Source organism: Rhinopithecus bieti, unplaced genomic scaffold (genome assembly GCF_001698545.2).
Source record: "Rhinopithecus bieti isolate Rb0 unplaced genomic scaffold, ASM169854v2 scaffold_6380, whole genome shotgun sequence".
NCBI lineage: Eukaryota > Metazoa > Chordata > Mammalia > Primates > Cercopithecidae > Rhinopithecus > Rhinopithecus bieti.
In genome coordinates this window covers 1,612,939-1,629,370 of record NW_016806642.1, presented here as the reverse complement: position 1 = coordinate 1,629,370, position 16,432 = coordinate 1,612,939, and the positions used below count along the sequence as shown (strand labels likewise).

General features: G+C 42.9%; 1 protein-coding gene across 2 annotated transcripts in view; it reads right to left on the bottom strand.

Moving 5' to 3' along the window:
• Positions 1-988: 988 nt before the first annotated feature.
• Positions 989-16,432, bottom strand: part of GNG12 (G protein subunit gamma 12) — a 131,246-nt gene continuing 115,802 nt past the window's right edge. For both annotated transcript variants that reach the window (XM_017877146.1, XM_017877147.1), the window contains exons 3-4: positions 7,102-7,220; positions 989-5,080 (exon numbers count right to left, since the gene is read on the bottom strand). In XM_017877146.1, coding sequence (XP_017732635.1) covers positions 4,955-5,080; positions 7,102-7,194 — 219 coding nt within the window. In that variant the 5' untranslated portion in view covers positions 7,195-7,220 and the 3' untranslated portion in view covers positions 989-4,954. The remainder of the gene's footprint in view (positions 5,081-7,101; positions 7,221-16,432) is intronic.

Here is a 16,432-nt window from a genome sequence, read left to right as displayed (position 1 = left end):
TACTTTCCCTCCTCCCACCTTTTAAAAACTCACCCCTTCCCAATCCCATCCATCATCCCCAACTCTCCTCCACTGAGAATTACAAGAACTTGGCAATTTGGTCAGAAGCGGTAAAAAGTTCTTCTCAGTTGTTATTTTTCAAAACCAATGTATCTTAAATCCTTCAGTCTTTTACTAGAAAGGGCCCAGGGACTGTCTTTTGCCCTTACCTTTCTTGTAAGTGTGGAGTGCTGGCTCTCAGAAGCAGGGGCCATCTCTGTAGCATTCCTGGTTCATAGCCTGGGGCTTGATGGCTGCCTCCTGCCCTTGTTCTTTGATTTTGCCCTCCCCTCATCTCTGTGGGAATCCCAGCCCTGGGGGAAGGAGCAGAAGAGGGGGCAGGGCACTTTCAGCAAACACATGGTGAATATAAGTCACCACCAATCTAATGACCTTTCCATTTGTTATCAGTTTCCATGGCCACAGCTGGTCTCAGGATGGGAAACAGCCCTCCACAGGTCAGAGTTATTACCTCACTCCTTAACAGCCTCTCTAGCCCCCTTGTTGGTTTCAGGATAGGCAAGCAGGATGGGAGGGCAGGATCGGGGGCCATCTGCACACTGGCTTCCAGTCTTCTTTTCTCCTCCTCTCATCTCCTCCCAGGACCTCAATTCCAGCGCATACTGTTCCTCTCTCACTCAGCCCAAACATCACCACCCTTGGAAGCCTTTTCGAGGGAGGTCTTTGTCAATGTGGAGCTAGTCCCTCTTTCCTCTGGGCTCTCACGGCACTCTGTGATCACCTGAGTTATGGCACTTGCCACATGATACTATGATTAGTTTACATATCTGTCATACCCACCCTCCTTGCTCAGACTGTGACCTTCTCATGGGCTGGTGTGTGTCTTATTCATTTGGGTGTCATGGGAGCCTGACTCTCAGCAGCTTGCTCCCAGGAGGTGCTCAGAAAATGTTAACTGAGTGAAGGAAGGGAAAGGGGAAGAGAAATGGTATTTTATTCATTTATTGAGCAAAACACAGGTAGGATGCTACAATGAGGCACTGACGCAGTAAAGAAAGCAATGGTGCTTTTAATGAAACTTCTTTCAAATCTGTGAACATGCTAGCTGTGAAGTAAATCCTTTCATTCTTTCCATAGGACATATTTCCAAACAATGATCACAGTGTTATGGTTAATAAGATGCTGGACAGATGAGTAGCCAAAGAATATTATATAACAACAAAATCTCATCAATGATATATCAAATGCAAATTTACTGAGACATCAAGAGAATATGTGTTTGTAATTACATGGCTAAAAACAAGACACTATTACAGTAACCAAGTCCATAAAACTAGAAAAAAAGCACTGTATAACAAAAAGGCCTTTTAGAAGCTATTAAATGAACAAACATCATAGATAAACTAATTTTATATCTGAAGCAGCTTATAGCACCAACACGTTGGCAGGACCAGCAGAGGGGTGGGGGTCTTTGGACCAAGGCATCTGGGAACTGGAAGGGCTCTCAGCCATCATCTCCTGCAGCCCCTTGTTTTACACATGGAGAAACAGAGGCTCAGAGAGATGAAGCGCCTTGTCCAAGGTCACACAGCACAGGACAGACTGGGAAATGATCCAGGGCTATGATCCAGGCCACTGACTTCAGGTAAGTGCTCTATTTTAACACACAGATACAAGATTCTATTTGATGTGATGTATTTTTTTTCCCCATTAACAGGTCTACCATAAAAGAAAGCAATACAACCCATAATGTCCTCTGGTATTGTATTTATTTCACTGAGAAATGACTGGCATGTACTATAATCATTCTGGGGGCCTGTATAGATCTTACATCAAAATTCAGAGGAATTAGTCAGATAACACTATTTTAGTTAGAAACTGGTTAAGAAGGTGGCATCTGAAGAGAGTATTTGGCACATCCTCCACTATGTAAGCTACCCTATGCCTCAAAATTACTAAATCATTGGTATAAAGTTTTGGTTTTTTTCCTGATAAAGATTAGTAAAAGTACAAAACAGTCTAAATAGAGAAAAGCAAATCAGGTCTTTCCTTTAAAAGGTAAGTATGGCACTTTTCATTTCAATAAGGTAAGTGATTTTAAAAACCTGACATTTTTTAGAAGGAAAAAAAAAACTAGCTATGACCCATCACTTGTGAACCATCTGATATATAAAATATTTCCCTTATTTAAAAAGTGTTTCTGTAAAATACTTCAGAGTCATGCAATCTTGCCAAGGTCCTGAGGCCTCAAGTGGACAGATTTATGATGAACTAATGAAGATGCAAGAATGAAAAAAAGAAAGAGATCACTGCTAACAGAAGCAGCATTAAGGACAAAGTATACTGAATATACTGAAATAGCTTCATGGAAATGAAGCCAAGAAGTTGCATGTATATACGTGAGAAAGTATATCATTACAGTGGTAGTTGGAAAAAATAACGAACACTGGGCATTTGTCTATCATTAACATAAACCAACTGCTGCAGACAGTTAAACTGTGGCTTTGTAAGGAGAATAAAGCCTGATAAATAAAAGTGACTTCTGCATATCATATATACGTATACATATATTTTCTCACACAGACGTCTAGTTATAAGTAATCAACATTTAGCTACAATTTTCCCCCTCTTGGGTCCAGCATCAAAAGATTTGATATTCATGAACATGTCCTACACCTGGTTAGGAAGTTACATATTTATACTCATAGCCTTTATTGTATCTGACCAGGGCAACTAAAATGAAATCTCCTGGGACCTCAAGTCCATTTCTTACCACTATAAGCATATTAACAGATATATATCAAAACATACTTGTTTACTGTTAGGTAAAAGAGCATGTTTCAGTACTAAATAATAAACTATGCCTGCTACCAATAACGTGCACATAATGGTATAATAAAAGTAATTTTTCATGAAAATATTTTGAAAGAAGCTACATTATAAATATTTAAAGAAACGTTAAAAATCAGAGTGAAAATCAGATTAGTGTTCTGAAACTGAGTAGAAAAATAGACTTATAAAAAAAGAATGTCTCATTAAGTGAAGCATTAAATGTGAAGTTGTCTTTTTAGTGTAAATTTCCAATCTCACCCTTTGAGAGGTAAAATCTTTCTGTCTCCTAAACAGGTACCTATAATTGATTTGGGAACTGGGCATATTGCAGAACGAAAAAGCAGATGACACAAGGCTAAGGGCAGTGCCGTGATTTTCACATGGCCTCAGAAAAGTGAGGGCCATTCACAAGGCTGAAGAGATAGCAACTTGGAGAAATACTGAATAAATGTGGGCAGTTTAAAAACAGTAATGCATTTTGTTCACCCTAAATGAGCTAATACTCAAAGCCCAGACATTAGATTTTAAAAGGGGTTTGCTTTCCAGGACAGATTGTACAAAATTTGGGAAAATCATTGTAAATAATTGCTTCTTGGGGTTGATTCCTTTTGAGAGGAAGTTTTAACCTTTCCTTAGTAGTTACTTTTAATGAACTAAAGACTAATTAAAATATCAAAGGCCGTGTGTATGATTTGAGTGCAAAGTGACCCTCTCTTCTACTCTGATAAAGTCAAGATACCTTATTGGCCATAGGAGATTCCTCCTTTTGGGGCTACCCCCACACCCGGAAATTCCAAGGGTGTGAGGGCTGTATTTGGGCCCAGACGAAAATCAAGGAACTCCATACCCAGTTGCTGAAGCCCTTGGGCCCAAGGAGTGTACCACTGAATCCAAGGCTCTCTTGGGTAGCCTATATGCCTCTCGGATGGTGTGTGAACAAGGTAGGGATAAAACTGCAGATACCTGAAAAGAGCTTAAGCATCCTGACAACTTTGCATTTTTTTTTTTTATTTTATTTTTTCTCACTATGTTCCACACACCTGTGGCTGGGGAAGGTAGTATTACCTCTGCAAACAGATGCTCTGGTAAGATAGGAAAGACACAGGGAAGGCAGAGAGAGCAAGACAGAGGGCTCAATCACAAAGCTGGGACAAGGAGAGCAGCTGGTTTTCACACATTCCTGCTCCTCTCTCAGCTGGGCTCATGTTCACTCCGTTTCATTCCAATCATCAGGGTGGAGATTTCAGAGGTGCCTATCCCTAATCCAGTAGAGAACATGAGCCCTGGGAGCACAGCTGCATGGGGTCCTCCCAAGGGTCTCCTCCCCTTTTCAACTCAGCATCGTTGAAGCCCAAAAGGGTCCTTGTAAATTAATGTCTCATATTATTGAATGACTGTCAGTTTAGCTTGGTGCAGTTTATTGTAGCCTAAGAGGTCCAGCAAGATTTCAAGAGAGGAGAGATGACTGCATTACTTGATTACAATGAATACAATCTTTAGGATACTCTTTACTTTTTGTACAATAACAATATGAAAGGAATTTTTTTATTCTACCTATACACAGCTCAAAGTAAAGGTATAATTTCTGGAACTGAGAAACTGATGGTATGGAAAGAGGGATGTTTTCATAAGAAAATAGCTTTGATAAGTGTATACACAAAGGCATATATATACACAAAACATCCCTCTCCCTTATATACTATACAGGCTGGCACACGCCTTATAAAGGATATAAAGACTTTAGGATTTCAATTAATTTTGGCATTTTAATTTGACAGGTGCTTAGGTAATTTAGGTCCTGACATATCAGAATCCATTGTATATCTAAAGTATATAATTATGTTTTTAAAAAGGCCCAGATCAACTTTCCTTAAACAGTAACCCAACATAAAGCCATAGTTACCAAGTGGAAAATAAGATTGTTATTCTGTATTAAATCAGTAAAGGGTATTTTAAGAGAAAGGACAACTTGGAAAATAGAGACTTCAGAGTCCGTTATTCCAAGGTGAGAACATTTTAGTTATTAGCAGTGGTTACCAAATAAGCTGAAGGGAAATCTCTTCAAGGAGCTGCTCATAATTTGCTTTGTTGAGAAGAGGCGAGGAGCTGTTTCTCTATTCCACTATAAGATGATGCAAGTTTTTTTATCCTTGAAAGGGTTTTCTGAAGTTGGTATTCCTATCAGCAAAGGGTCACTCCTGGCATGTTCCTCACAGTAGGACATGAGGTCCGCTGATGCCTTCGAAACCTAGCATGGAGATAAATCAAACAAACAAGGAAGAAAACATTTTACGTGCACACTTTCAGAGTGTATTTGAATGCTAGGCTATTGAATGGAAGACTGATTTGAACAAGATCATCAGAGTCTCAAAGCATCACTCTCAGATACTTGTCAGGTAAAAAAAGGAAATGGTGCCTTTAAAATGGTGCAATTTGGCAGGTAAGGTCTTTCTTAACCAGGCAACTTAACAATGATCAAAGTGGCGCCATGTATCCCTTCAGGAGAGTGATGAGGACACGCCACCAGCTAATGAGCTAGCATTCCTGTCCAACATTTACCTGGAGTCCAGTCAGCAAACGATCACACCTAAAGTGAGGGTGATTCTGCAAAATAAGTGGCCTGGATTTTTCAAAAATGGACTGTGTGTTAGGTATTCTTATTAGATAATCCTGAACTGCAAATAACTTTCGAGGGTTTAAAGACATTATATATGTTTTGTGTGTATGTGTGTACAGACAGAAGGAGGGAGAGAGAGAGTGCAAGCAAGTACATGTGGTCAAATGTTAACAACTGGTGCATCCTGGTAAAGAGTTTATAAACGTTTGTTGTTACAACTCTTCTGCAGGTTTGAAATGTCTCCAAATAAAAAGTTAGGGGTCAGGTGAGAAAAAGCATATGTGAATCAAGGGAAGGTTGTATCTTAATTTCTACCTCCCCCTCAGCAAAAAAAAAAACAAAAAAAACAAAAAACAAAAAAACAAAAAAAACAAAAAAAACCAGATTGGAATGCAGAACAGACTTTAAGAACTGAACGATGGGCTTGGAGCCAAAACTCTGGAGCCAAGTTGTGGAGCTTTAAGATTTACTGTTAGAGATTGGGCTTGCGGAAGTAAAAAGAGAGACGAAACCAGCATGGGCAGAGGCAGTACCTTACTCCGGCATGAATTAAACACGGAAAATATCATGCCCTGTTTCAGAAGTCTGGGAGGGAGATCCTACAGAATAGGATCTCTTTGCCCTAAGCAAAGAGCAATGAGCAGCTGAGCCCTGTCTAGGACAGCCCAGATAGCCTCATGCTGGAAAGACAGGTGACTATCTCCAGGCCCAGAGGAATGGATCAGGTGACTGCTTCAGTTTCTTTCTTTTTTTTTTGAGATGAAGTTTCGTTCTTGTTGCCCAGCTCACCACAACCTCCACCTCCCAGATTCAAGCGATTCTCCTGTCTCAGTCTTCTGAGTAGCTGGGATTATAGGCATGCGTGCTCCACCATGCCTGGCTAATTTTGTAGTTTTAGTAGAGACAGGGGTTTCTCCGCGTTGGTCAGGCTGGTCTTGAATTCCCAACGTCAGGTGATCTGCCTACCTCGGCCTCCCAAAGTGTTGGCATTACAGACATGAGCCACCGCGCCCAGCCCACTGCTTCAGTTTCAAGGAAGAACTAGTCATAACATTCCAGGGCACTCACTGCCTAGTTCTCTCTTGGGATTCAGGGGAAAAGACTTCGAAGTCAGGTGATCTAAGAAATGCATTTCAGTTTCTCTATGCGATCTCAACTAAAGCTGGCATTATTACTCTGGGCACAGAAAGTGGTCACTGAGGGCCAAACACATTTAAAAGCTTCATTTCCCTAAAAAGGAAACCTAGACTGTTGACTTGTTATGCGAAGCTGCCTCAGCTGCACTGATAACTCTAGAACACTACAATTCCAGAGGAATGACGAGGGTGTTGATGAAGTCTACTTGGAACCCGTGTCCCACTTTAGAACACAGGGATCAGTGGATTTGACCGTGTTCATTCAGGGGAGACAGGTCCTCAGGAAATCCTGTCTCCGAGTTTTACAAACAGAGAGGCTAACGCAGACACTTTTGAAGTGAGGCTCATGCTAGATAGGAAAATGAAAGTTAAGATTTTGAGACTCTCAGCCTGTTCTGGAAAAATCCTGGAAGCAAGTGAATGAAATGGTATTATCTTCTCTGACAAGTGGTCCAGCCTCTCAGGAGCAGGGGGAACTGAGTAGAAAGCACACGTTATCCAGTCAGGGCTTCTTACCTTTATTCTTTCAATGGAGGCTTCTAATCTTAACTGCTGCACAGTTCTCCTTGCCTGGGCTATATTGTTGGTACTTGCTGTTTTGCTGGACATCTTCAATTATTGTTTTTACCTGAAATCTGAGGAGAATTTTTTTTTAAAGTAACAGGCATCTTTAAGTCATTTAAACATTCGTAATAATATGTTCCACTTCAAGGGAAATAGATGGATTTTCCCAGTCATTGCAGCTCCTTGGAGGTAATTACTAAAATGCCCCTTAGAAATTTGAGTGGTGACCTAGGTATCTAAGTTTGTCATCCATTTGAGCACCTACATACATCTTTAGTTTGCAGAAACCCACACTAGCAGTTTAATCGATGCACCCCAACATATAACATAAAGCTAGACTTTTCTAGGATTTCCTAAGAGGAAACAAATACACAAACACTTGTAGTAGTTAGGGCACCTGTGGCAAAAGTGAGCATTTGCTATGGGAGGCACATTACACATCAGTTTAATATTACCGCTACCAACTTTCACAGAAGGTTTGATTTCTTTTTTTTTTTGGGCTCTTGCACCCAACTATTAGGCTGATCAAAGTCCTGGCAACAGAAAAGGAGAAGAGAGCTCCTCTAGAGAACTTTGAAAAAAGGGCGCTTATTTTTAGGTACTGTCATGATGTGGAATCGTTTTGAAAGTGTTAGGCACATAAGGAAGTCTTTATTCATGAAAGAGTGAAACCTTTCAGTGGAGACTCTCCGTGATAGATACACAGTAAATGTCAAATGGGATATGAGTAGCGTACAGTCTGAAATAATTAATGAAACTTTATTATTGCCTCCTTTGACCTCTCCCTGGTCTCATCATGATGGTCTGGGCACTTGCTAATCCTGTTACTCCATCATATGTTCGTGGATTGATTCTCCTCTCTAGCCTGGGTTGTTGGCCTCTAGGCTGCCCTGCTGCCCTCTCTCCTTAGCCACCTGGTATAAAGCAATGGAAACATCCTGGCCCTTGCTTTACAAACTGGTTGTCCAATAGCACATTGCAAGAGGAAGGCAGGCTGGGGGAAAAGTGCTGCCTGGTGCCCTGACCTATATGGCTAAGTTCATTCTCATCAGGGTGGCAACTGGAGGAAAATGCAGGGCTGGCAGGCCTGGCAGCAGTGTGGCAGTTTTATGACTCACGGGAGCAGGTGGACAGTAGGTGTGCCTCCCCGGCGCTATGTGAGGGCTCAGCAAAGTCTTAGGGCTCCACGGCGCCAGCAGCAAACTCAGGCTGACTCAACCTTTTGGAAAGGCTGCAGCTGAAAAATGTAATTCTGCCATAAAGGCTGAGACCAGACAAAGCTGCAAAAAAACACTAGCAACCCAGACTCCTGGGCATCCATCATGTGGGCATCACGGTGCTCCACAATGAGTTCTACCAGACTTAGAATATTCCCAAAGGCCAAGTTCCAGGACTTGGGTAGGGCTTGTAGCCTCTGTGGTCAGAGGAACTTTTGGGTCAAATGCACAAATAAAATTGCGCTTTTAACTGCATGCAGAATTTTGATTCAGCCTAATAAGCAACCTTCATATTCCAAAGGATTTTTAGGGGGATTCACTTTACCGTTGCACATCAAGTATTTTGCATAGGACCAAGACATTCCACAAACTGCAGCTGCTAGTATTTTTATCCTTGGGGGTCACATACAGCACAGTGAATTGCAATTCCCTGTTTACCTGTTTGTTCTGCACCTCCCCAACAACTGGTCAATGAGCCTCAAGGGTTCTGATTGAGCGGGTCTGGGTGGGGCTATGGGCACCAGCCCTTTTTAGAGTCCCTGGGCAATTTGCGCCACTAGTGTCAGAGCCGAATGCAAAGACTAGTGACAGCCATCACAGGATTTCCCTAGGAATAAGGAAGCTCTAGCAGTACAGAAAACTGGGAGGATGAAGCATGTGGCAGGGCAGGGTGGCCTTGCCTTGTGCTAAGGCTTGGACAAGCTCATTTCAGCACACTCCCAGAGTAGCTACCTTTTCCTCAGATTCCTCAGTTATCCCTGCCCCACCCAAAAGAGAGGCCTATGGTCTCTTAGATTCTGCTCACACTCAGCGGCCTGGCCTAACCCCTTTCTGTGCTCCCAGGCCAGCACTTACTAACAGAGCCTCTGAAATGCAACTGAGGAAGTGGGCAACCTCACCCTGAACAGTGTGCAGTGCTCTGACTCACAGCAAGTTGGACATATATATATATTTTGTTCCCTGCAGCAAGTTAAACTGGGTTCTCCTTCCAGCTGGCGCTGGTTCTGAGGCCCCCAGACTCCAGAATGCGAACATGACACCCTTTCTCAGTGACCTGTGGTTTCCATGTTGCACCCTAAGGACTTTCTAAATGTTCCCTTTGCATAAGGATAAGGTCAAACATTCTCTTCTTCCCAATCTCCAGGGCATAAAGTTTCCAAGGCCTAAGCAAGTTTTCCGGTAACTGCAGAACAGTTCACACATATCAGGACTGGACCAGTAATTGCTCTCACCCGGCATGGCCATTGGCAAGCAGACCACAGTCAGACTCTATTAATATTTATAAAATGCTCAGGTAGGTCCCTCTAAAGTTGGCGAGACACTCAGCATTTAGTACATGAAGGTCTTTCTTACTTCCTGACTATATTATAGTCAAGATTAAAAACAGCCAGCAATTCATGATTCACGCTTGCCAGCTCAGGCTTCTAGCAGCTTTCCCGCATTCTGGTATCTGTGTTCAGACCTGCTTGTTCAGAGGGCTTTCTCCAACCTTGTCACTCAGAGGCTCCCTGCTCCCTTCCAATGGGGTATTCCTGCTGGTCCCAGGCAAAGTCCATACAACACATTTTTAATTGAGTGCTACTGCTACTAGGTACAGTATATTGAGAATAAACGGCTAGGACAGGCACAGAGCTCCTGCCCTCACAGAGGCAACATTAAACAAGCCATCAGAGACCTCCTTCTGCTTCAGGCGTAGTAGCCCCTCCTCCTACTTTGCTACCCCTCTCAGGCTCCTAACTCGAATACAATTTCTCTTCTCAAAGTCTCTTCCCATCTGCTGGTACAAACATGGGATAGCCTCACCCATAATACAAATTAAAGTTTAGGAGACAGGTAATTTTTACACCTTCATAGATTTATTAAACACAAACAACTTTCTATGAATATCATATAGCAATTGTTTTGGGAAGTCGATTAAATGGGGGTAACCGTGATTGTAGGGGAATAAAAAATGACTTCCCTCCACTTTTCTCAGTTCTATGGCTGGGCTGCAAATTAACCTGACATATAAACAGATTGACAGGAGGAAAACTGTATTTAATTATGAATGTACACATGGGAGTGCCACAAATATGAGACTCAAAGTGGTCAGATGATGAAAGCTCACATAGGATCCTGAGATACAGAAAAGAATGGGGGTTCAGGGTTTCTGGGGGGTGGTGGCGACATGAATTACGGGAGGTAAGGGGAAGAAATAAATGGTGAATAAAGGTGGTTTTGTCAAGCACACAAAAATTCTCCGTTAATACAAGTTGTCTCACAGCAGCCCTTAGAAAAAGAGGTAACAGTCTGTCTGGGTGTGATGTCACCTCCAGCCTCCCTTCTTGGGATCTGAGTTAATCCTTTCCAGTTGATAAGATTTCCGGGAGAAGATTCGTGACAACTGAGTTCCTTTTGGAGGATCTGTCTTTAGGCCGATAAGGAGAGCTCAGAGAATACCTCTGCCTACATCTGCTGTTCCCCAAGTGTCCTCAGTTCAAAGTAATCAGCACACCAAAGTGTTATGTTTTGGGTGGCATTTCCTGAACTCCTTCATGGTCATTCTTAGAAAAAGCTGTACACTGGGCCAGTGGAAAGGAAGATAATTTCTGATCATAACATTCTTCCTATGGAGAAAGCAGATCAAAATTAAACCGTTTCAAGTTAAGGAGCCTCTGGTTCGCTGAGTTGCCACATGGCTGCACAAAGAGGGCCACTGTGTGACCCCTGAGAGGCAGAGGTGTTTACAGGAGCTGGAGGTCTAGCCAAGGACTTTTTTCTGACTTGCAGCTGCTCTGCAGCTCCTCAACAGTTGGGTTGTGCAGAACAAGACAGAAAGGCTGGGGAAACAAATATCTCCAAATATCTCTGTGCCTTTGGAGGGTTTTCTTTGGTCTTCCCTCAATGGTGAGGATGTCTGGCTGTTTCCTCTACTAAGTAGATAAAAAGGTTGCTTTATTCTTACACCGAGAATAGCTTCCAAGGTAAACAATACCTGATATTTGTATGGAACCTATGAGCACACACATTGCTTGCATATGCATTATTCCATGAAGCCTCACTATAATCCTGAAAGGTATCTTATTAGATGAGGCAATCAAAGTTAGAAAATCTTGCTTCAAAAGTTAACCCAGGCTGGGCGTGATGGATGATGCCTGTAATCCCAGTACTTTGGGAGGCCGAGGTGGGAGAATGCTTGAGTCCAGGAATTTGAGACCAGCCTGGGCAACATAGTAAAAACTTGTGTCTACAAATAATAACACAAATATGTGCCAGGAGTGGTGGCACATATCTGTAGTCCCAGCTACTCAGGAGGCAGAAGTGGGAGAATAGAATCTCTTGAGCCCAGGAGGTTGAGGCTGCAGTGAGCTGTGATCATACCATTGCACCCCAGCCTGGGCAACAGAGTGAGATCCCCATTAAAAAAAAAAAGTTCACCTAGTTGGTAAGCCTTTTCACTCCAGAAGCCACCCTTCCCACTGTACCAAGGAAAGGATTAATTCCAATTAGTTTGATTCATACACACTCAGGGCATCACTGAATGCTCCACCATGTGTTTTTTTTTCTTCCTCTTTTTTTGAGATGGAGTCAGGCACCTGCCACCACACCTGGCTAATTTTTGTATTTTTAGTAGAGATGGGGTTTTACCATGTTGACCAGGCTGGTCTCAAACTCCTGACCTCTGGTGATCTGCCCGCCTTGGCCTCCCAAAGTGCTGGGATTACAGGCGCGAATCACCACGCCCGGCCCACCATGTGGTTCTTAATCAGGGGTGACTGACACGTGGTGGCCTAAAGTAGGGGGCTTGCTGATTGCCTTATGTTTGTGTAACACCTCCCTTCTCATGTATGCAAGCTAAACAAGAACATTCTCACTCCTAGACAAGGACTGAAGTTAGCACCTGCAGATCCTGAGCCACCAAATATTCTATCCCACCCAGAAGGGCCAAAGTCTGTGCATGCCTGTGCAGACTGTCAGTCTGGTAACACTCTGGCTATCGCTTCTGCAGCCTTGCTTTAATTTTTGCATATGGGTAACAGATTTGAATAAACACATGTAGTATCTAGCTATTCAAATACTTCGCATTGGTTTTAATGCTGTGGTTCATCTGAATTCTCAGGTTCCTAGAAATTCCTAGGAACATGATGGTCCATTAGGGAAATAGGGTATTTTCATCTTTGTCAAGAGGGGCCTGAAGCAGGGAGAGCAGGGTGGGGATGGAAAGAGTGTCACAGAGCACACTCTGGGAGGAAGGCACCAGGAAGGCCCAGCGTCTGAATCACAAGTCATTATGGCCTGGCCAGTAATTGAATCACTGGAGTGAAGCCAACTTTCATGAGCAAACACACCCCTGTGGCTGTAATAAAAGAGCAGGCTAAAAGAAAAGAAAAAAAAAAAAAAAAAAGTCACTGGCTTCCACTTACTCTCTGGTCTTGCCTTCAACTTTCAATGTCTTTCTCTAGTTCTTCATTTGCCTCTTCTTCTATAAAAGAGGGACTACAATGCAGACCTCATAGCGTTGTCAGGGAAGAAACAGAAGCACCTTCCCTTGCACATACAAATGTTTACTAAATGCCGGCCCCTAGGCTCACTAACAAGATGAAAAACATGTGCTTGGTGGGAACTGAGAAAGATTCAGGAAGCAACAGCAGAATTTCAAGGTAATGTGACCAGGTAGCAACAACTTTCTAATGTGGCCTTAGTGAGAAGGCTGAGTTAGGCTCTTAAGAATAGTTCCTCTATTTTCATGAGCACTTCTTATTTATATCAAAGCCTGCAGGCTAAATCCAGGCTGCAGATGTGTTTGGTTGGGCCCCACACAGTGTTAACTCAATTGTGTGTATGTGTTCTAACTTTAAATTGAATGTCAACATTTGAAAAATGGAGAGATTTCACTTTAAAAGGAAGATTTCTGAAAAATCAGAAAATCCTATAAAACTGTGCTGGATCTGAGCAGCAGCTGCCCCTTCAAGCACTTGCTGGTGCGCCTGCCAGGCCCTCTATTTGAACTGTGGCACTGCCTTTACACTATGCCTTGGATATTTTAGTTCCAGGGACACATTCAGGGATTTGCCGGGGGCATCTGGGCTCACTCCCGTCCTGCCACTTCCCAGATCTAAGGCCTTGGGAGAGGACTGATAATCTATTTAAGCCTCAGCTTTCTCATTGGAAAAATGGGGTAACAATACTTTTCTATCTCAAAGAACTGTTAAAGAGCATCAGATAAAATAAGTACGTGAATGTAATAAATACAAAGGATACTTGGTTTCTGAGTGTTTAGTACCTGCATCCTCTTATACACTGTGTGAAGTACACCCAGCACTTTGCATTCCTCAGTGGACTGCAGCCAGGCAGCAGTTCCATCCTCCTCCTAGCATGCCTCACTGGACTGCGGGGCTGGCAAGTGGAAAACTACAACTTCCAGTGTGATGGGCCGAATTGTATCCCCCAAAAGTTATATGTTGAAATCCTAACCCCCAGTAATTCAGAACATGACTGTACTCGGAGACAGGGTCTTTAAGGAGGTAGTCAATTTAAAATGAGGTCACAGACACATGAAAAAATGCTCATCATCACTAGCCATCAGAGAAATGCAAATCAAAACCACAATGAGATACCATCTCACACCACTTAGAATGGCGATCATTAAAAAGTCAGGAAACAACAGGTGCTGAAGAGGATGTAGAGAAATAGTAACACTTTTACACTGTTGGTGGGACTGTAAACTAGTTCAACCATTGTGGAAAACAGTGTGGCGATTCCTCCAGGACCTAGAACTAGAAATACCATATGACCCAGCCATCTCATTACTGGGTATATACCCAAAGGAGTATAAATCATGCTGCTATAAAGACACATGCACATGTATGTTTATTGCAGCACTATTCACAATAGCAAAGACTTGGAACCAACCCAAATGTCCATCAATGACAGACTGGATTAAGAAAATGTGGCACATATACACAATGGAACACTATGCAGCCATAGGTTCATGTCTTTGTAGGGAACAGGGATGCAGCTGGAAACCATCATTCTCAGCAAAACTATCGCAAGAACAGAAAACCAAAACACCACATGTTCCTCACTCATAGGTGGGAAATGAAAACAATGAGTAACAACTTGGACACAGAAGGGGAACATCACACATCAGGGCCTGTTGTGGGTGGGGGGAGGGGGGAGAGATAAGCATTAGGAGATATACCAATGTAAATGACGAGTTAATGGGTGGCAGCACACCAACCCAATGCACATGTATAAATATGTAGCAAACCTGCACGTTGTGCACATGTACCCTAGAACATAAAGTATAATAATAATAAAAAAAATGAGGTCATAAGTGAACCTTAATCCAAAATGATTTGCATCCTTGTGAGAAGGAGAAATTTGGACATAGATGGGGACAGAGAGAAGACCATGTGAATGGAGAGGGATAGAACAACCTATTTTTTTTTGTTGAGACGGAGTTTCGTTCTTGTCACCCAGGCTGGAGTGCAGTGGCGTGATCTCAGCTCACTGCAACCTCTGCCTTTCGGTTTCAAGCGATTCTCCTGCCTTAGCCTCCTGAGTAGCTGGGATTACAGATGTCTGCCACCAGGCCCAGCTCATTTTTGTAGTTTTAGTAGAGACGGGGTTTCACCATGTTGGCCAGGTTGGTCTTGAACTCCTGACCTCATGATCCACCTGCTTCAGCCTCTCAAAGTGTTGGGATTACAGGCGTGAGCCACCACGCCTGGCCTCAACCATCTATTAATGAAAGCCAAGAGTGAGGCCTCGGAAGAGGCCAACCCTGCCAATGTCTTGATCTCAGACTTCTAGCTTCCAGAAATGTGAGAAAATTCATTTCTGTTGTTTAAGCCCCTGGTCTGTGGCAGTTTGTTATGGCATTCCTAGCACACTATCACACCCAGGTTATCTTGATGTTAGGGCTCCAGATGACACAGTCTCTGCCAATTCAATGCATTTAGGAGAGATCTGGCAGGTAGAAGTGAGGAGGCCAGTTTCTTGATGCTTGGGTTATTTCTGCTGACAAGCAGGGTGGTGGGCAAGCTGCTTAGGGAAAGTGGAGGCATCACAGTGTCCAGTCACTAGCAACACAGGACTGAGAAGCTGCATGGCTGCAGCAGCTTCTTGAGTCTCTACTCCCCACTGGGCACCTGTGGGCAGTTGTGCAGTGGTGTCTGGGAGTTGTTCCTGGGGACAGTATCATGGGCCTGCTCCTACAGCCCTTCCAGTGATTATGCAAGCACCTAATTCTCTGTATTGAAGCTCACTCTGCTAACTCTGCCAAGACCACCTTGTTTGCTGTAACTGAACCTTGGCTGATTCACAATTGTTAATCTGTTGCTTTGTAAACTGCAAATAACGTATAAATATCAGCTATTATTTGGATTATTACCACGCCATCATTGCTGGACATCCCAAACTCTAAAACTTGAAGTGAGGAAGGAGTTAAGACATAAAATTCTTTCTCTTTCTCTTTCTCTAGCAGAGAACCAATCAAAGTTGCAGGTTATGAGGCCAGGGTGCTTGAACCTGTGGTCAGCTGCAAGTGCTTCCCTGGTCTGGCATAGTTATGAGAGCAAAGAGCAAAAGAGAACATGTTGCTGGCTTACAGGCAAGGCAAATGAGAGGGAGAGATGAGGAGGGGCTGCACATGAGGAGAGGTGCGAAATGTGATTTGGGGTTGGGGAGACAGAGTGTCTAGAGTTTTACAAAGAGAAGTTTATATAGGTTCAGAATCAGCAGAATGAGAAAGAATGAGAACACCTCTCTCTGAAAACCTCAACAGAGCTCATTCTGTAAAAGCAGCAGACTTTCAGATTTGGAAATCCTTTTGAGGTCCCTATCTGGTGCCTTTCATTAGTTGATTTTATCTGCCATCCAGGGTACATGCCCCTGAATAATAACAATAAAGATAATAAGTTGTAATGATTAATTCTGACAATTACCACCATTTACTGAGCGCTGAGTCTGTGCCAGGTAAGTAAATTCCATGCAGCATTGCATTTAAGTCTGTCAACAACTCTAAGAGATGAATCCTTCTATCATTTCTGTTTGACAGATGAAGTAGAGAGGCTAAAAAATTG